The 22,039-nt window shown below is 30.7% G+C and overlaps 2 protein-coding genes, 1 long non-coding RNA gene and 1 pseudogene across 4 annotated transcripts; 1 reads left to right on the plus strand and 3 right to left on the minus strand.

Annotated features, from left to right (window-relative positions):
* Nucleotides 1–4,017: 4,017 nt before the first annotated feature.
* LOC147926701 (uncharacterized) lies at nt 4,018–4,521 on the minus strand (annotated as a pseudogene).
* A 1,358-nt stretch (nt 4,522–5,879) lies between these two features.
* On the minus strand, nt 5,880–7,575 carry LOC104746967 (ammonium transporter 1 member 3). The gene has a single exon (XM_010468528.2). It carries the CDS (start codon nt 7,469–7,471, stop codon nt 5,975–5,977), a length of 1,497 nt encoding a protein of 498 aa, XP_010466830.1. The 5' UTR covers nt 7,472–7,575; the 3' UTR covers nt 5,880–5,974.
* Nucleotides 7,576–9,340: 1,765 nt separating this feature from the next.
* LOC104746968 (uncharacterized) lies at nt 9,341–11,429 on the plus strand. Of its 2 annotated transcripts, none has more exons than XR_761034.2 (6): nt 9,341–10,005; nt 10,108–10,250; nt 10,346–10,442; nt 10,510–10,653; nt 10,913–11,051; nt 11,155–11,429. It is a non-coding gene; the product is annotated as an uncharacterized LOC104746968 (long non-coding RNA). The 2 variants fall into 2 exon arrangements; XR_761033.2 differs by having other exon boundaries at nt 10,346–10,432.
* A 6,089-nt stretch (nt 11,430–17,518) lies between these two features.
* On the minus strand, nt 17,519–18,864 carry LOC104746969 (uncharacterized). The gene is made up of 2 exons (XM_010468529.2): nt 18,434–18,864; nt 17,519–18,355 (listed from the first exon to the last, which is right to left on the minus strand). The coding sequence occupies exons 1-2, from the start codon at nt 18,712–18,714 to the stop codon at nt 17,818–17,820; spliced, it is 819 nt and encodes a 272-aa protein (XP_010466831.2). The 5' UTR covers nt 18,715–18,864; the 3' UTR covers nt 17,519–17,817.
* Nucleotides 18,865–22,039: the final 3,175 nt, after the last annotated feature.

Below are 22,039 nucleotides of genomic sequence, written 5' to 3' on the forward strand. Positions count from 1 at the left end.
ATCCTCTCGAGATTTTCAGTTCCTTCTATCCAAATCAAACCGTCATAATTATCTATAGAAATTTACAAAAGATTTTAGTATTTATTTTCCATTTAAAAATAAAAATAAATGGGATATGAATATTTGATTTCCTTTTTTTTCTTTCTAATTTTCGTTTTTTAAAGAAAAATAATTTTAAAAGTGAAACAAACGGTCTGTAGAAATTTAATAATTTTAGAAATAGAGATATTCTCAAAGAAATATTTGCAATATATTCTAGTATTTATTTTCTATTACTTTTAAATTTTAAATGAGATATAAAAATTAGATTTATGATTTTTTTATTAAACAAAATGAGAAATTTATAATTTATTATATATTATTTATCGATCTAAAGCAATTTCAAATAAACAATAATTGTAAATTGTTAAAAAAAACTCTTCCTAATCTTCTTCTATCTCTTTCTTTCTTGAAAAACCTCTGAGATAAAGTCCCGAATCCAATTAATATTCTTTCCTTATAATATTTCTTCTTATTCTTTCTGTTGCTTTCCTTTATAATCGACTTAGGGCTCTGATTAGTATTGCGTCTAATTTGTAATAATTTTCTGTTCATGTTTATTTTGTGAATCAGTTATAACATTAGATAATATGCTACTGCACTTGTGAATAAGACATAATATATACATCAATTAATGATTAATTTATCCTCGTATGGATAACTCTTCATTATAATGCTTTATTGATTATTGTTTCACAATTACTGAAGCAACTAAGCCAACATATCCATGCTTCGGTTGATTTAATTCAATTTCTTTGGTCACTATTGCTTAAATATATGCTGATCTGATTTCATTATAATATTTTAATTTTTCATAAGTACACGAACGTGTATTTCATTACATAATGTTTGATTTCTGATCGAGACATGTTTATATACTGATTTATTAGTTTGCCGAGGTAAGACTCATGCTTATAGCTGGTCTAATATCTCGTTGGTTTACGTATGTATACAGCTATATTATATATGAGTATGAATTATAAGAATACATAAACGGTGATTCAAGCTGTACCACTTATTGCTTATATATTTTATTATTGCTTTGTTATTTACCGAGATAACTTATACTCGTTTATTTGACTAATTATTTGTATATATATATGCAGTTGAGGCTGGTTTTAGTCGGTGAATCTCTTTGAATGTCGTAGCCGACCTCTCAGTTGATGAGTCGAACTAAAATTTTGCTGTTGCAACAGAGTAGAAGGACAAAGCAATATTCATTGCCAATAATGTCTCCAGACTCTGTCTTGGATTTCTAATAACGTCTTCATCGAGATAATATATTTTATATTTTATTGATTAGCATTTAAAGATCAACTCTCCCTAATCTTTCTATCAATTTAAGAGGAAAACAAATATTAGTCAAAAATATTTATGAAGAAATAATAGTCATACAAATATTTAATCTATTTGTAAATAGAAAGAAATCAAAGTTTTTAGAAAATTACCATATTTTTTTATGAATAGAATCCACCATAGTTTTTATGCAACTATAATCATTACAAAAAATATTAGTAACAATATTATTTTAAAAAATTAAGGATTCAGGTTACCTAAAATTAATACCTGAATTTCATTATATTCAATTTTGTAGATCCACAATTATGATCAATAAACATTCATGAATTCAACTGAAACAAAAAAATTACGTTATATGTTACATATAATTAGAATTATAATTTAAATATTATAAACAGAAAAAATCCAAAATTTTAGAAAATTACCATAAATTTGTTATGAACAGAATCCACCATCATATTTTTCTGCAACTATAAATGGTAAGTGATCTCTCTTATCATGAGGTCACCATAATAACACTATTACATATATGTCACGTGTGTACGTATATACATATATTTATTAATATATTACACATGTCGACAAAAATATAATATGCATACACATTTAACACTATATATATATACTTTTAACACTATTTACAGTGTTCTGACAATGTAAGACTGCATCAAATTCTCTGTATCAATATATTATTTTAATTAGCTACTGAGGGACGTAAGTATAAATTAATAGTCTATAGATTTGTGGTATTTTTTTTAAACGAATATGATGTCAAAAATAAACACAAAAACGAATATACCAATATCTTTGAAAAAAAATATCTAACAATAAAATCAAAAATAAATAAAGAAAGAAAAACCCAAATACCGATTATTTGAAAAAATTAAAGATTCAGATTAGCAAAAATTAATACCTGAATTTCATTATATTTAGTTTTGTAGATCTACAATTATGATCAATGATCATCCATGAATTCAACTGAAAAAAAAATATGTATTAGGTTACATATAAAAGTTTATTTCAAAATACTAAACTACAAAACAAAATATATAAAATAATACAAAATATATGTTTTAAAAGATGCCAAACAACCACTACAAAAAAAAAGCATAAAAATCAGAATCCGATGAAACATATAAAATTGTCAAAAGTTGTCTTTGCTCATTTGCTTGTAAAATAAAAAATCATCAAATAAAAATATGATCATGTTTAACCAAGAGAATAAAATTGAATAACAATCACCACTAAAAAAAACAAATAAACACAATTATTAATAATGCTTTACCAATTTGATTTTTTTTGCTTGCTTCATCAACTTGTTCGTCCAATCGTGTTTTTGATATACAAAAAAACATCCATGGTCCATGGCAGGTACACCTAAAACACAATCAAACAGTACAAAATGAGTAAAACTTTTGATTTGATTCAACAAAAAAAATATTTAAAATTATGGCAGCATAAAAATTAATCATGCAAAGAACCAAAGCATATGGATAGTACATCAATATGAAAAAAATCAAAATCATACAATAGTAAAGTTGATTCATTAGAACCAAAATAATACAGAAGAAAAATTATACTCTCAAAACTATATGTTTAGCTAAATGAATCCGGCTTTTACTGTTTTGGCTGAGCCTCTATATATATAGCTTAGAAGGAAAATTGTCATAATTATCTTTACAATTTTAATATTTTTTAAAATAGTAATTTTCTTTAAACGAAATATTCGTAATATATTCTAATATTTATCTTCCATTTTTTTAAAGATAGATATTGCATAAAAATATTAGATTTCCGATTTAGTAAAACAAATTTCGTTTTTTAATTTTTTAAAAAAAAATTAGATTTAGAAAAGGGTAAAAAGGTCCAGTTTGAAATCTCATTAATGGCAAATTAGTAATCTTAAGTCTGAGGATGAATGTGGTGCATTTCAGCAACCTAAATAGAGAGAAAAAGCTACTCCGAAATATTTTTAAGGGTATTTTTTATTAAGGGCAAAGGAAGTCAAATTTTGTGAGCTTGGCTGTGAGCCCTCTCAACTTCTCCTTTAATATATTAGATATAGCAACGGTAGCTTTTAAAATCGTACAAAATAACATGACATCATGGATTACCACATAACACAAATTAATTATTTAGTACTGTAGTAATTACTGACTAATTATACATAGTGCGTACTACTATATATTAATTTAAGTCAACTGACAATTTAACTATTAAAAACTAAAACTGTTTACTAAATACGAAAAGCCATGTTGGGACGTTTACTGTTTTACGAAATTACGCAACGGCACATTGCGGCGAGTCTACCTATCCTCTATGCATATCAAACTTTAAAAAATTTGTTAGTAAAATTCTTTTTTCCTATTTTCTATATTATGTAGCAGTGATTGGTGTATTTAACAACCAAAAACATCATAAGAAAACCTATAGATAATCATGATTTTCGCATTAACATGTTTGCCAAAACAATTTAACTCAATAGTTACGTTGTTGACTTGCATTGATAGGGGATCTTGCTGAAGAACCACCCTGCAGGATTCTAAGTAGTACCATTGAATATACTGCAGCTTCCAGATAGTTTTACAACTTTAATGGAAAGTCTCTATTTAAAATACTTCTTCAAAATTTGTTATCACGGTTTCGATGTTCAACGTATTTTTTTTTTTTTGTATTGAATTAAGGTTGATCAATACATAATTGTTCATGAAGCCACAGTGGCTTGGTTACAGAATTAGCGTAAAATAAAGATGAATTACATCCCAACTTGGCTAATAAGTGAGCTGCATTGTTACATTTACGCTTTGTGAAAACTGATCTAGCTGTGTGAAATTTTGATAACCAAAACTGTAAATCCTGAACGATATTGATTAGCTGCTTATGCGACTTCTGCCATTTACAATGTTTATTAGTATTTCACAATCTCCCTCAAAAATTAATGAAGTATATCCTCTTATCCAAGATTGTTGTAATGCAACCAACATTGTTTTTGCTTCTGCCTCCAAAGGTGTAGATGCGTAAGAAAGATCAGCTGCTCCCCAAGCCAACGGCGATCCTAAGTTATTGCGAATTATCCAGCCACCAATAGCTTGGTGATTAAGATTATTAAATCCAGCGTCGAAGTTGCATTTCACGTGACCAAGCGGTGGCGCTTCCAGTGTGACATATGAGTAACATCTTCATTCCGCCGAGGCTGTCTGTTGTTATGCATTAGATCAAAATATTGTTTTGCTTCTGATTTCGAACTTAAGACTGTTATTGATGGAGATTCTCGATAATTATTAAAAACGCTATTGTTCAACGTATAGACATACATTTTTGTTTGTGTGTATATATAATACTGTATAAACACTTACGGAAATAAATTAAAGGGTTCGTACTTGTATTAATATTTTTTTAACAACGACCCACTTAAATGTAATTAAAATTATTGTACAGTGTAAATGAAAGTTTCGCATGTTCTGTCTTTGTTTGGCTGACATATGCAATATACTTTTGACAAGAAACTGTAATATTTAAATACAGTTTGACGACTAATATGCACAAAAACATGATGTGTAACGTTAAAAAAAAAAGCTAATGGAATCGCACCGTAATTTCATGATTCTATACAGGTCTCTAAAATGAATATATACAGGAGATAATTGATTGTCATCTTTTACATATTCGTTTAGGGAAATTTGAAATAAATCACTAATATCCTCACAAACAAAACGAATAATATGTCCTTACTATTTAAACCAATTATATTTAGAAAAGTTTTATATTTGCTCAAAAAATGAAAAGTTTTTGTAATTTATAAGAAAAAAAAAACTCATTAGACTAATCCAAGTTGGAATAATCTACTTAAACATGTGCTTCTTAACAAAGAAGATTATTATTTGAAGGAGTTTTCTTGTATAGCAATGAGATTCCCCAATATCAAGCTAAGAATAGCTAGGATTTCCAGACTACAATAATTGATACACCATCCATCCAAAGACTTTCTACTACATCATACTACACGCAAGTCATACCGAAGCTACAAAAAAAAATCTGAATAAGAAGAAATTAACATCAAAATTCAAACTCAACCTATCTTGTCGGTCAAGGAAATGAATAAGTTCTGTTGTTTTGGTACGAGATGGTGGTACACAATCGCCGAAATGATAAAACTGTGTATGAAAAATGGTAGACACGTACAATATAATGATCAACAAGATATATGATTATTCAAAATTTATATACGAAAAATGGTCTCCAAAGTACAACTTTTGTTTAGTCCAATCTGATAAAAGCCATCGGCAAAAAGGCAACCTAAGCAAAGTTGTATATATACATAATGCATTCTCATTTTAAAGGATCACCAAAGCTCATTGCTCATGTATGTATTAGTCTCTACGAAATAGCATATGTATTAGCCGAGGCATGCAAAATTATAATTGGAAAAATGGAGTCGAAATAAGACAAATAAACACAGAAACATGATAGATCACTCAAAAGTTAATTTAGAAAGCTTGTTGATATATGTTTGTTTGTTTGTTGATTTTTGAGTCAAAACAAACAAAAATTATCCAAGATTTGTATTTCAAAAAGCAAAGCTCCAACAATCAACAATACATAATAGTAATAAATTACAATTTAAAAAGCTTGAAAATTAGACGCGAGGAGGAGTAGCCGAACGAGGGAAAGGAGATCCTGGGTCCACTCTATGAGACTCATCATCATTATCATGGTAGATATAAGCAAACCCACCGTGCCGTGTCATATCCATTCCTTGCATCTCATCCTTCTCCGAGATCCTAAGCAGATTGAGCTTTTTAAGGATAAAGAAGAGTGTTCCCATGGTGGCACTAACCCATCCTATGACCACAAGTATTTGAACTAATTGTGCTCCCAAAAGCTTCCCACCTCCGCCCATAAATAGTCCATATGGCCTTCCTGGGGTCGCGCCATAAACCTCGTTTAGATACTTCTCTTTGGCAAACAATCCTACGAATATCAAACCCCACGCGCCACATCCTCCGTGTAGTTGGGCTGCCTCGAGCGGATCGTCATATCGTAGGAGCTCGGCGAGCTTGTTGCATCCTATAAGGACAAGTGAAGCCATGAAACCGCAGACGATCGCTGCCCATGGTTCTACCACGGAGCAACCTGCGGTTATGGCCGCAAATCCACCTAGTAAACCGTTGCAAACGTCGGTTACGTTCCAATGGCCGGATAGGAGACGTTTTCCAAAGAGTGTGGTTAGAGCTGCTGTGCATCCTGAGAGTGTGGTTGTAACCGCTGTGCGGCCGATGCCGCTCCATTGGCCGTAGTTGGAACCGGATTCATATGGGATGAGTATCTTGGTGAAAGAACCAGGGTTAAAACCATACCAACCGAACCATAGGAGGAAGGTTCCTAAGACAACGAGCGAGGCTGAGTGGCCACGCAGAGCAATGGCACGTCCACCTTTCTCGAACCTACCACGACGAGGACCTTCGATAAGAGCACCCCACAGACCTGCTATGCCACCAACCATGTGAACAACACCAGAGCCAGCAAAATCGATGGCTCCGGTACTAAACAAACGATCATCTGCTGGACGGAAGGGACTGGCCCATCCATCCGGAGACCAGAACCAATGAGAGACAACTGGATAAACAAATCCGGTTAAGAAAGAAGAGTATATCAAGTAAGCCACGAACTGAGTCCTCTCCGCGATCGAACCACTTGTGATTCCAGCGGCGGCGATTGCGAAGGCCCATTGGTAGAGAAAGAAAGAATAGTCGGCTGTGAGAGTTGGGAAGTCTCTAAGAGCGAAGTTGTGTCTTCCAATGAATCCTTCCGAGGATCCACCAAAGGCAAAGGCATAACCAAAGAGATAGTAAAAGAGTCCTCCGGCTGCAGCGTCAAGGACATTAGTAAGCATGATGTTCATTGTATTCTTGGCTCTAACAGAGCCAGCACAAAGCATAGCGAAGCCGAGCTGCATCGAGAAGACAAGATAAGCCGAGAAGAGGAGGTAGGTGTTGTCTACGGCGTAGGCTGCATCGGTAAACTTGTTGTTAACGGTACCCAACTGGCCGCAGATATAGTCTGCTGCCGCCGTGGCGTTGGGACCAAGTAGGACGGAGAGATCCGCCACAGAGCAGGTTATAGCTCCCGACATGTTGAGAGACTTGAGAGTTAAGAGAGAAAGAGAGACATGGAGAAGAAAGGCCGTCTCCTTGTGTGTCTCTTAAAGGAGGAAGAGGGAGTTTAGGGTTGACTTTTGATTCCGTCTGGACCATTTAAATTTGTTGTATTTAAGTGTATATTAATTATTTTAAAAGTTATGTGAGGTAACCAACAACAATTATTATTGAATCAGAGATGTAGTCTACCAAGTTTTCTTAATGTCGTATGATTCTATATTATACGGTTTTGGTGATTAAGTGATAGGCATGTAATCTGTTAATATAAAAAGGCAAAGGAATATATAATTTTAAAAGTACAGTATAGGATGAATATAAGAACAATAAACTGGTATTAAAAATCCTAAAGGATGAAATCATACAAGATTCTCTTAGATCAACCGTATGTTCCATATATCAGATGTTTCTCTTACCATACTTTATCTACAAACCAAATTATATGGTACATGGAATCAATTTTAACCCAAAAATTTATCTGACGTTAAAATGTTGCCTAACGACATTAGTAAAATATCTACCCAAAGAAGGAGTCTCCATCTTGCAAGAGGTAAGTAGATTCCCGTACACATCGAGTGGACCTGTTGGTAGATATAGTTTGATGCTATTAGACTCATACACTGACTCACATGGAAATAGAAACTCATTCGTGCTGTCTTTCAGCACTCTTTATATATATGATAATCTTGCAAAGTATTAATAAATTTTAAAATCAAAAACTAATTAAGTTTGTTGAGGGCTGAAACCACAAATGATAACATGGGTTAGCGGGAACCACGTTTGAGTTGTTGAAAATTGCACTTGAGGCCTTAACTTCTAGATATGTCCAAAATTACTCAGAAGGAGTTAGAACTAGTATTGTTTTTGTATCTTTACGATTCCTCATGGCTGTGTATAATAATACTATGGTCTTCCAAGACCATATATCGGATATCTGAGACCTGTTCTGAAAGTATTCAATTAATGAGAAAAAGGACAAACGACATATATAGTTTAAGCAAGATACAGTTCTATCTAACTGTCATTGGAGCCGTATCAACTATTTTATAAATTCTTCATGTTAAAACCAATATATATATATATATATATATAGAAATTCTTTAATAAATGAAAAGAAAATATTTATCTCAGTTTATTTCAGGTGGTTAACCCTTTTTGTTGATCAAAAATCTATGTTTAGTAAGTATGATGAATTTTTAGAATAAATAAATGTACTTAAAAATTGTTATAAACGCTGCTGTTTCACCAACATGATATATAGGCTTTTTATTGTTCAATAATCTATATAATAATAACAATGTGAATAAATGCTAACAACAGTTATACTTTTTCGTCCTACCTTTTCGTGAAATAATTTTTAATATTTATTTTGGAAAAAAAAGTTATATGGTTGTGTCTATTTATTGTAGAATTGTGTATTTTACCATAAAAATTATATTATTACATTTGTTCATTGTATAAAACATCATATGGTTGCTTCTATTCATTGTAGAGTTGTGTCATACTTTTCAAAATATTTTATTCATAACTTTTCATTACAATAGTTAAGTTTATCTAAATATTTATGTCTTTTGAACTCTATATGTATATTTGCCTTTTCTTAAATAACTAAAAACTTATTGTTCGGTGGCACAATTTTTTTTGTTTCATGTTGAATCTAAATAATATGGACTTTAATATTCAATATCCAACATCATTCTATAATACAACTAAAGATTTTAGAAATGATTATCATAATCACTACAACAAAAGTCTACATTCATAGCACTAGATAATAGCTCATTTTTCTCAACTGCTATTAAAAATGGTTTGTAAATTTGGTTATTATTCTATAGCACATATTAAATGCAAAGATAAAATAATCTGTAGGTGGAATCTAAAATCGCTTTGTCCGCCAATACTTGGCCAAAATAATTCACTTTATACCGCTAAAACACTTAGAAAAAAAAAGGTTCACTTATTATCGATTAAAACCTAATTTCTCTCATTTGTTTTTTATCGTTCTTCTCCTCATCCATTACCTCTTCGCTATCTTCATCTTCAGGTTCTTCTTCCTCTTTATAAATTTTCCAGTTCAGAAAACCAACACCAGCGGTCCAAGATCATTACACGCCCTAGATTTGATTTAGAATATCGTAGCTTTTGGATCTGAATAAGCAATCAGATGAACCAGCGGCGGTGGCGGAGGAGGAGGATTCGCCTGGATCTGCCGCCAACGAGTCATCAAAACCGCCGTCGGATCGACCTTCTCTTTGCCGTCGTTAAAAGTTCATCCTGATAAGAACAAGGCTCATGGCTCTTGGCTTTTTCTTTTTTAATTTTTGGTGGATTCAGATTCGTGGGTCTCTTAACGTGTTGATGTTTTTCGTTCTGGTTAAGTCTTTGTCTTAGATTGTTGCCTTCTAGGTCGCTTTAATGGTGTGTGAAAGGTGAAAGCTTTAAGCTTCGTTTCTATCTCTTTGAGAACAATAAGGAGCGGTGACGAATTGTGACACCAATCTCTTCGTCTCTGGTAGTAAACCCTTTTTTATCACTCGATTCATTTCTGGGTTTTGGGGTTTCTGGATTTTTAACAAATCCCATCTCAATCTGATTGCTCTTATTCCTGTTGTAGATGGATTATAGCTCCTAGCTAGCTACTGAATGTTACTATGCGTTCTCACAAGCAAAGCGAGAGTTCACTTTTGGTGATAGTTTAGAAGAGAGTAACTGAGTTAGAGGAACAAGTGGAGAGAATTTGGAGTCAGACTCATTAAGGTAGCAGCGTTATTGATATATATGTTTATTACCCTTGTCTTGTTCGTGGTGTGGAAGAAAAAACAATACTGAAGCTGTGTTTTCTTTTCTTGCAGCTCCTAAACTTCCTTATGTTACTCAGGAAGTGATCTCCAACATCCAAGCATTGTGGGAAGATTTTGAAGTGACTTTAAGTTTGAAAGGTTTAATAAAGTATGAAACCTCTTTTTAATTATGTCTCTTAAATCAATTCTGATCAAAATATGTGTAAATGTAACAGGTTAGGCAGTAAACTGTTCATGCCAAGCTTCTCGTCAAGTTTTGACTCTTTTGACTCTAACACAATGTGTGGGATTCTCGCTGTTCTTGGTTGCATCGACAACACTTAAGCTAAACGTTCTCGTATCATTGAACTCTCTCGCGGGTACTCTCTCTCAATCTTCCCCTGTTTCATTCAATCAATCACCCATCAACTTGTTCTCGTAATATATAAAGGTTGCGCATTGTTTACTGAAGAATTGTTTATGAATGAATTGGAATAAATTTTTCAACTTTTTTTAAGGAGGGAATAGAATGTGTTTGCTTAATCAGTCACTGTTTGATTTGGCTGCCAAAAAAAAGATTTGATCTTTGTGGAGAAGACCCGAATTGATTGTTTGGATTGATTACTTCCGTTTGTTTAGGTTGAGGCATAGAGGTCCTGATTGGAGTGGACTCCATTGTTATGAATATTGTTATCTTGCTCATGGGCGTTTAGCCATCATTGACCCAACTTCTGGAGACCAACCGATCTATAACAAAGACAAGACCATCGTTGTCACGGTACTTGAAACAATGTCAATCTGTTGTACCTTTTTGCTTATTGCCAGTTAGTGAAAATGTAACTGAGCATATCTTTATTGTTGCATTTTGGTCTGTCTTGCAGTACGAAGAACATAAAGAATACGTCTTTTTCATACATTCAAAGTGAACTAGTGGCTGTTCATTAGATTGTTTGAAGGAAAAGTGAGCAGCTAAGAAAGGCTTGGATGGGTTACATGTACATGTAAAGTTTGTCTTTGTTGTTCTTTGTAATGTTAGCTTTATGTACATGTAAAGTTTGTCTCTGTTGTTCTTTGTAATGTTAGCTTTATTTTGTTTAAGACTTGGTGGCACTTATGTAAGACTTATTTTGGTTAATGTAATATTAAGGTTTATGTATGTTGATTCTTTTATGAAATATAAATTTAATTTAATAAATTTTGAAAAAAAAATACCATTATGGTAGAATCACCTAACATAGCGTGTATAATGACTTATAACATTATCTTTAAAAATTTGAAAAGCGGGATAACATAGCATTTCTGTACTGCTATCGTATAATACTATATCATAGCATACAAATTATGCGCTATCATATGTGAGGTACCTACAATAACAATGGCCTAACATAGTGTTTGTAAAAGAGCTATGAATTACATATTATAGCGTTTCTCTCATGATAACAATGTACATATTTGTTGTTGTGAATATAAATATCTATTTAATCAACTTTAATTATGTAACTTACAGTTACATTTATTTATCGTAACTTTTCGTAAAATATATGTTTTTAAAGATTTGAATATTTAATATTTTATTTTAGAAGTTGTGTATTTTTTTATAATTATTGGTTGATGAAATTTCACTCATGAAATTTATTTTATTTTTAAAAGATTTTTTATCAGAAATTTGCATTTACTTATTTTAATCTTTTGTTTAATATTTTCACTTAGGATCACTTCGTCATAATATTCATTTATTAATAATATAAATATTAGTAAATGTTATGATGTTTGGTACTTTTTACTATAATTTTTCATAAACTATTTTATACTTATATTTATAATACATAAAAAAATATCTACAAGGTTGTTTCCATTCATTATGACTTTTCATATAATAATTTTTAACTAAGAGTGAGTCTTTTTTTGCCATAATATTTTTTTAATATAAGTTTTCATTTTGATGGTTGTGTTTTTTAACTCGCAGTTATACATATTTAATATTTATGTAGTTTTACTCCTATTTCTTATTTTTCTTTTTTTGAGATAATTTTTCATTTTAGTTTTAGCATATAATTTTTAAACTATTGTTACTTTCAAATAATTTTATAGAAATATTTTTCCTGCGATATTGCGGGAGTATGAATCCTAATTAGTTTAAAAACAATCAAAGCTTTCTATTTATGTGTGTAACTTGATCATCTTTGGGGTCAACCAAACTTAATCATTATTGGTGACACTTGCGACTTGTAATCTATATATATACTGATGACTTGAAAATGAGAGTTGACACTCAGCAAAATAGACAAAAACAAACTTATTTTAGTAACGAACGACTATATTTTAGTAGACGGTGGCTTTTAGAATCGTACAAAATAATGTCATGAAGACATGAACTATCGTGACATCATAGATTACCACATAACACATTATTTATTTAGTAGTCCGTAGTAACTGAGCAATTACTTGCATTGCGTAGTACGAAAAAAAAAGTATGTTAAAAAAAAGAAAAGCATGTTAACTAAATACTGAAAGCCATAGTCAGTGGTTTACTAGTTTATGGAATTAGACTTTAGAAGACAGGTCTCTTATGTAAGCTGGTTAGTCCATGGCTCGATACAAGGATACGTTAGGGCGTCTATAGCTCTCATCTATGTATATCAAAATTAACAATTCATTTGCGATTTTTTCATTTATTAGTTTTTTACCTATAGTAGTAACTGAATGCTACAACCAATAATCATCATCATAAGAAAATTTATAGATATTCAAGAATTTAGCATTAACATGTTTTCCAAAAAAGTGGGATTCAGACGCTAGAACTCTGAATTTCTTGGTCAGCGAAACTACCTTCACTTCATGTATAAATCAAAATTAGAGAGCCTCTCTACTCAGTGAGTATTTCCATCCTCTCTACTTGGGTTTTTATTTCTTGGTCAGCAAAACTACCTTCACTTCATGTTTGTTCATATATGGTCTTCGTTTTTTAGGACATCTTTTAGGGAAAATTAGAGAGGTCAATTTGATGTTGAACTGTTGCAGGCAATAAATTAGTGTATATTCGGAACTTGCATTATTTACTTCAATTTGATGGTAATTTTTTAATAGTTGGTAATTTTTGGTAATAGTTGGTAATTTTTTTAATACTGTATGTATAACTTCGCATGCTTCCCGTATCATTATCATAGTCCACAATATTTATGGAATTGAATTTCCGTATCACATGGATATTAGATACACTTTCTTTTGAGTTCCCAAAGTGTATCTATCATATTCACTTTCTATTCTTTGGTAAAACTGAAAATACTCATGATTTTCTCTCATTTGCTGGAGGTCCATCCATGGCTACAGTAAGGCCAAAAACACCAAGAGGATTAAAAGGTACACTACATGTAATATTTATGACTGCAATTAGTTGACAACTTATAAAATGTTCTCTTATGTTCTGTCTATGTGATCATCTCAAGTGATAGTTAGTAACGTCGAACTGATACTCCAATACTTAGGTAAAACAAATTGGATAAAGGAAAACCGGACTGATTGTAAAATTAATATGCTTTATATCGAGAGTGAATTGTGGTTTAGTCGTTTTAAAGAAGAAAATAAATTCCTTTCTCTTATGGCTTTCGTTTCTATGCTACTTACAACTTAGTCCCAAGCTTGTAAGGATCCATTCATGCAGTTTCAACAAAAAAAAAAAAGGAGTGCACGATAACATTGAACAACGCTGGCAAATTTAGGCCCTAATTGGTAACGGCTGTTACTTGTGGTTGTAGATGTTTTGACTGTAAAAACTTTGCTGTAGAGACTTTTGCTGTAGAAACTTTAACTGTTAAAACTTTAATGGCTGTTGTTTTTATTGTATGTTTTTCATAAATCGAAAATATGCTAAGAATAAATTTATGTGGGCAGTATAATGATTTTTATTTAGAAAATAAAAAATTTAAAATTAAAATACAAAAACTCATAAAAAATGAATAGATAAATATTTTTAACAAATTAAAAAATATAAAGATATGACATAATTGATTATGTGTTATAATGGTTTTTGATGCTAAAATAATTTTGAAAAATGGATCTCAAAATAACAGAAATAAAAAATCTATTTTTAATGAATTATAATATATTTGTGATAAATTATACATAGACTGAAAATGAATGTTTTAATCATCATGAATAATAAGAAAGAGAAAAATAACTACAGTTTTATTATTATTTATTTTTTTTACAGCTAAAAAGGTCTCACATTTGTGACTTTTAAAATTTGTACGTACAAACTAAAAAAGTGTGCAGTTAGACTTTTAAGACTTTTAAAAATAATTAAGCAATAAAAGCATGATTGGTAAAATTTTGGCTTTTAAGACCTTAAATTAATTTTAAATTAAAAGTCACTCCCAATCAGAGCCTTAATCTACCGAGAGGTAGCTGGTCTCTAGCCTATGAATGTGGAGCTGACTTTTTTATTAAAAAATGTGGCACTAACTATAAGGAAAGGCTTGAAGAGTGTCGTGAATTTGAGCAAAAGAATATTGGGAACGGAGGCTTGAAGACATCTATTTGTTTTCTTAGTACGAATCTTCTCTTCATCATTTTGTATATTTGCTTGGAATATCATCATTTTGAATAATAACCACATTTTTCAGTAGCTAAGTTCAGTATTTGTAGAAGCGGCTTGTGAAGCAGCGGCATGATAGTAGAAGAAAACCACATGTGTTCGGGTCACCGAAACATTAGTAGAACGAATGTTGAAGTTGAGTTGAGAAAGAAGTCTTCAAGTCAAATCTTCAGATCAATATGGTGATGGTTAACGTAAAATATGTCTGTCAAATAAGTAAAACAACATAACATATATACACATAGTTATAAGAAAAAAAATGATAAGAAGAAACTTAGATATGAATGAATATATGAATAATATGTAATGTTTATAGATGCACTAACATAAAACTGCAAATAAAGATAATTTTAGAACATGTTACGCGCGGAGTTTCACCTAGTCTGATTAAAAGGAAGACATTCATTTTCTCTAATGAGTTCAAAAGAAAATTTTTAATTTCGTCTTTACTTAGTGGAAATCGGATTGATAACATTTTAATTCCAAAATATCGGATTCATGTTTAACATTTTTATTTGTTAAAAGTAATCTATATACTTATTTAAGTAACCCTTTAAACAAATAATCCTACTCCATGTAAAATATTACACAAAATGCCACTGTATTTTAATACAAAATATAATAACAAAATCTTAATATTAATTTGTTGTAACCTGAAAATGATTATCCAAAAAATAGTAACTATTAATTTATTAGAATACAAAAAATTATTAATAAAATAATTTCGAAATTATTTAATAAAATAATAATAAAATTATTTCAAAATTATGTAATAAAATAATTAAACAGATTCTATTTATTGTTTCAGAAATCTTAGGAAACAATAACAAACTATTTAGAAAATTATAAAACTTAAATTTATTTATAAAACTAAGATTAAATATTTACATATCTAAATCATTTAATAATAACAAATATATATTAAAATTAGGATACAACATTGTTTATATTTCTAAAATATATCTATATACTTATTTAAGCTATATTGTTAAAAATTTAACCAGTTCTGATGTGACATATTACGAAAATGCTATTATATTTTAATTATTCTAATAACTAACAAAAGAAAAGTTTAGATTTGTTTACAAAATAATAAAACTCTATTTATTGTTTCATACATCTTAGGAAATAATAACAAACTATTTAATTGGCTAAAACTTAATTGTTTATAACAATATTCACTATATAAATAATACTAAGTGTATAATATTGATAATATACATAACCTAATTGTAATTTTCACCTATAAAATTAATATACAACATGTTGTACCAATAACTTCAATTTGTAAATTTGGTATATTAAGATCTCTAAACACGATCACATCAATTTGTAATACCAAATCCCGGGTCAATACATGTTTTGTTGGATTTTTTTGGCTTTACCGAATGTATAATTAACAAATTTGATATTGCACCAAACCAAAATAGTAATACCAACTACGGGTCGAAATCAGAGTATGACCTTAAGTAAATTAAATTTATGATTTTATAAAATATATAGAATTAATAAATTTTCTACTATTATTTTGTAACAAACAAATCCAAATTTACATAAATATTTCCTCACGCTGGTAACATTATTCTACAAAATATTAACATGTATTTATGAGTTGGGTAATAAAACGGGTAATGAGACGGGTAACGAGACGCTCAAAAATTAAATTAATATCCGATACTCGATCATTATTCATGGGTAATATAATTAGTATACCCTTCACTCGACCCTAAAGCTGCGGGTACCTTTTTTCGGGACGGATACAAATCAGAAAACGGGTCTAATACAGATATCGGTAATAGTTTCCAGGCCTACCTATTAGTAGTTTAATATGAATCAAAATTCACCATATAGTACTATATTATATAACATGTAAATGAATGATACAACATAAACATTATATTAATAAATAATAAAATAAAAAAAAATTCTCCGCGCTGGTATATTATCTAGTAATAATTATATGGCTCAAACCGTGTTCTTGTTTTTCTTTTCAGCTGCACTATTTTTTTTTTTTTTGGCCAAACTGCACTTTCTTTATAAAATTTGTTCTGTCTTCTATTGCATCACCATTAGAAGATATTTTATTTTGCTATCCGGTAAAACTAACTTCTATAGTTCTATTAATATGCAAAAAAATAGCACTTTTGAATAATTAAACTCCAAATATCAAAATAAATTTTGATCAATAACTGAATAAAATGAGCTTCCGAAAAAAATCAATATACTTTTAAGATCCATATAAAATTGTAAAGAAAGCTAAATAAATATAAACAAAGAAGGGAAATTAACTAAAGAGATTTTTGAGAAGTATATTATTGTTTGAAAAATTAGAATCATTTTTATATTTAGTTTTACTTTCTCATAGACAACTTTCTCTTTTCACATTTTAAAGTCGATCTTTATAATAGACAGGTGTCTGATGATGATCCAGGCTATTCAACTGACAATGCAGTTCAATGTTTAACGAGAGCTAAGTACATATATACTGAATTCCTAGTCACTAATATCTCGCAACATGTAAGTCCTAAACTATGAAAAGCAACCACATTCAGAAACCTTTCTATTAATCTAAGAAACTCATTAGAATACTCCAAGTTGGAATAATATACTAAAAAATCTGTTAATCTCATCAAGATATTTTCTCACTAAAATATCCAAATAACAATTTTTTTATTTGATATATTGGAATGAGTTGTGTTGTACTGCTGTATAACGATTGACATAGCCATTCTTGGATAGACTCTCTAGTCTCTGTCTCTACTACATCACCCTTTTAGCTTGGCACAACTAAAACGAGCTTCTTACATCACACACAATTCATAGCAGAATTACTTATGATAAACCAAAAATCTAAAATAGATGAAACCAAACTAAACTCAAACTCGACCTAACTTGTCGGTCAAGTTATTATCTTTCATTCTCCGGAAGATAAGATATTTAAAAGGTCAAGTTAGCAGAAGGGAATAGCCATGTTCCCGAAACAGTGCTCCCTTGGGGCACAAGCAGCACCACCAAAACTTCCTTGTCCTTCAAAATCTAGATTCCATAAACCGTTCCAAATAGCGCTATCTTCATTCACATTAGGCTCGGGTATTGCCACAGGAACCACCGGGTAATACCCGTTAGTATTTGGGTCACAGCCAGAGCTTGTTGTTGAATGTATGATCTGTTGAGGCACATAGAAAGCACCACCTTTGCCGCTGCTGCCGCTACTACTGCTGCTGAAGGTATTATCACCATTATTGTTGTCGTCATCTAGTAAAGACATGATCTTTTTCATGTCAATCTGATTGAACTGAAGCAATTGTTGTTCTTGCTGTAACTCCATTTGTCTTTGCTGCTGAAATTGTTGCCTCTTGAAGAGACGGTTCTTTGTCTTCTCCGCATTGTTAGTTGGAGACTTTGTCTTCTTCTTGAAATGGGTTCTCCAATAGTTCTTGATTTCGTTGTCTGTTCTTCCCGGTAAACTACGTGCAATCGTCGACCACCTACAAATACAAATCATTAGTCAAAAATATATCAACTTCTAATGGTAAGATAAACAATCAAAAGCTTAAATTAGTTACCTATTGCCCCACTTAGCATGTAACTCAAGGATGATGGTTTCTTCATGAGGAGTAATTTGTCCTCTCTTAAGGTCTGGTCTTAGGTAATTAACCCATCTTAATCTGCAGCTTTTGCCATTTCTCTTCAACCCGGCGAGCCTAGCCACAGAGTTCCATCGGCCTTCACCGTGAAGCCTCACATAATCGATCAAAAGGCGGTCTTCTTCAGCAGTCCAAGGCCCTTTTCTCCAACCTTCTTCTACCACTCCCCATCCTCCTCCCATAGCTCCCCACAAACTCATTCTTTCTTTTTCTTTCAGTGAAAGCTAAACTAAAGAACTAAAGAAGTAGTGTCTTCTCCTTCTCTTACAGACCCACCAATCTCTTTTTTTCTCTCTGTCTTGTGAAGCCTAAGTGTTCCTCTGTTTTGTCTTTGTGTTGTGTTGTGTTCTGTTTTTCCTCTTCCCCTTTCATTATTTATATATGCACTCACTCTAGCTCTCCTTGGCTCCACCACTTTTTTTTTGTATAGACTAGTGACAAGACAAAGATCTTTTTACATTTTCAGAGTTGTGTTCTTTTTTATAATCATAATTATAATCTAACCACTACCTAAAAGACAATTCCGTGCAATTGATATACTTTTCCATCTTAAATTACAAAAATAGTTATACAAGCTCTTAGTTAGTAAATAAGAATGATTAATCTAGTCAGCAAATGTTATCGTAAGAAGAAAAGAATCAGAATTATAATGTAAACAAAAAAGAATGACAAGAACTTGGGTGCTCTCATTGTTCCTTTTCAAAGGTCGTAGTCATACCTCTTGATTATCCTCTCCTCTGTCCATTTAACTCTTGATTTGCAAAGGACAGAGGAGAGGATAATCAAGAGTTATGACTACGAAATACTAATTTACGCCCTTCTGGTTGGTGCATTTTCTTTTGAATTTAAATTGAGGATGAACAATATACTGATGGACTAATAAATCCAAACGACTAAATTTCTTTTACCAATCATAAATTAATAAAAAAAATCATTATTTTGTTGTTATAAGTTGGAGGATAAGAGTTTACAAAAGTAATCTCAAAAATTAAACTTTAGAAATACAAATTAGATAGTCTGAAGATTACAAAAACGTGAAATATTGGTAGAAATTATAGTTAACATGGAGCAAACAAATCACATCTTGTAGATTAAAAAAGCGGGTTAATCTTCAGAAAAAATGCATCATTAAAATTAGCTCTACACAATATGTTTCAAAAACCTAACAAAATATCTGTTTTAATAAGGTATATTATACATATAGTTCATGACTAAAATTTTCTCCATAGTTCATGTAATCGTCTCTTTGTAAACAAAATCCAGCCTAAGTGTGTGATGGAATCATAAGATTTTCACGGCCATCATACCGATACCGAATGTTTTGAGATGACCTTCCCGGTGAATCTCTTTTCTCTATTGCCTCAACAAAGCTCATTATAGTCTCCTCCCAAAAACAACCTTTCACATACTACCAACTTTTAAAACTCAAATAATTTTCAAATGTTAAACAAAAACCAGAAACTAGGATAAAATCTAGCCGAACTAGAAAGTTCTATTTACCAAAAATTTCTATTTTAAATTTAGATAGACAAATAGTTCTATTTATATTACATATATAATTTCACTTAAAATAATTATTCAAAAGGTTTAAAGTTTATATTCAGTCTAAATCTAAAACCAAAAAGAACCAAACAAAAATTTAATCAAATCAAACCTTTATTTAACTGAACTATACCATCGAAAAATCTACGAAAGTACATCAAATTTTTTTTTTTTGTATGAATGTTAAATTATATTCACCAAAAAAAACTGTTGCCTTAAACTAATCAAAGTACATCAAATTTAAATGTTATAATGTTATAATTAGTCGCCTAGGCTTTATCATTCTCATTCACCAAACGGTTATATTACAGGGCTATTAGTTATTGTCATATTCCACTTCATGCAGAAGATTAAAGAAATAATGTTAACGCATTGGGTAACATGGTGTAACGAGGCATCAAATCCAACAGAATAATCCTTTTATACTAAAGTTATTTAGAACTTGTGTTTTGTTGCCACGTATATGATCTAAGGGTTTATTGCAAGGGATATTTTATTGTAATTATTTAACTTCCTTAATGAACATTTTTCTTAAAACGCATAGTTATAAAGTAAAAGAGAAATTCATGGTGCTGGCCGATTATATTAAGGTTATAAACATACTTAAACCACTAAGGTTTCTCCAAGTGTCGAGGAGATTTTATATATGCGATCTCACACTAATCTTTGTTGTTGTCGTATAAGATTCGTTGGATTCCACACAAGGAATTATGACAATAAATTATAGAAACAAACCAAATAATTAAGGAAGAGTTTGTGGTCTTTGTATGTCACCATGGGACAGGTGGTCCTATAATTCTCTTTTGCTTAGATATTTGTAAGATTGTAAGTACTCTCTTCTTATTTCTGTATATGATCTTTTTTTTTTTTTGAACGAAATTTCTGTATATGATAATTTCACAAAATTAATGTATTGTTTCCATCTTTTCCATAGTTGAAATCATATATCCACCGAAATTTACTAAAAAAACGTGTGGTTGAGTACAACACGTACGTGTTCTTACTTCAGTTTCATCTTTCAAATGAATTTAAAACCAAAACTATCACTTGGTTTCTATTTCCGAAATAGTTTTAACAAATAAAACAATGGGATAATGAACGTGAATCTTATGTGTATGTGTGTGTGTATATATATATATGTTAGAAGTTATTTATCAAAAAAATAATGTCACTGATGTAAAACAGGAGTCTTACTGTAATGGTGAATCAGAAATTTAATACGACTGTCGAATATAATATTTTGATGCGACAAAAAACATAGTAGTTAATTAGCAGTACAAACATTAGAATAATTTTCTAGAACTAGGGTCAGATTTATGGTGTTCCATGCCAACCGTGACCGACTGACCGATCCACTTGCTAGTCAAAGACAAAAATATTTTTTCGTTCATTTTTCATATAGATACCAATAAATCTTTTATGTTAAAACCCAAAAAAACAAAAACTTATAAATCCTAAAATAAGGCACATCATCAAATGAATCTTGTAATTAATGAATTAGAAACTTTTAGGCTCCAAAACCTATACATCTTAGAATAGTTTCGTGAGAAGATTCTAAACGTTACATACGGTGACATTTCTTTGTTCATTCGAGATTTTTAAATCACCTTAACTCAACGACTTTTGAGAATTTGGACCGAGAGGTCAAGTGTTTGAGAAACTGACTGAACACTCTTAAAAAACGTAAATGGTTATAAAGTTTTGGAATTCTTGATCATTTAATTATCTCCAACAAATAATATTTACAGAAAATGTTTAAATTTTACCCTGGTCATATGAGTGACTGGGCTGGAAACTTATAAAATACAGTGTCTGTGAGCCGATATATGAGTGGCTTTGTCATAAGTATAATTTTTTTTGGGTCAACTATTCACGTCTAATTTCAGATTATTTCAAAATAATGGTAAAATAAATATGATATAAAATCTAATTAAATTTAAATGTTTTCGCGTACACTACAATAATATACAAACTCAAAGAATG

This window comes from Camelina sativa, chromosome 15, assembly GCF_030686135.1.
Source record: "Camelina sativa cultivar CO46 ecotype springtype chromosome 15, ASM3068613v1".
NCBI lineage: Eukaryota > Viridiplantae > Streptophyta > Magnoliopsida > Brassicales > Brassicaceae > Camelina > Camelina sativa.

What these genes read in the sequence shown, in the direction of transcription:
- LOC104746967 (XM_010468528.2), bottom strand. Translation starts at nt 7,471, where the DNA reads ATGTCGGGAGCTATAACCTGCTCTGTGGCGGATCTCTCCGTCCTACTT.
- LOC104746969 (XM_010468529.2), bottom strand. Translation starts at nt 18,714, where the DNA reads ATGAGTTTGTGGGGAGCTATGGGAGGAGGATGGGGAGTGGTAGAAGAA. An exon ending in CATGCTAAGTGGGGCAATAG is followed by an intron (nt 18,356 to 18,433) that starts GTAACTAATTTA and finishes TTGTATTTGTAG; the next exon opens with GTGGTCGACGATTGCACGTA.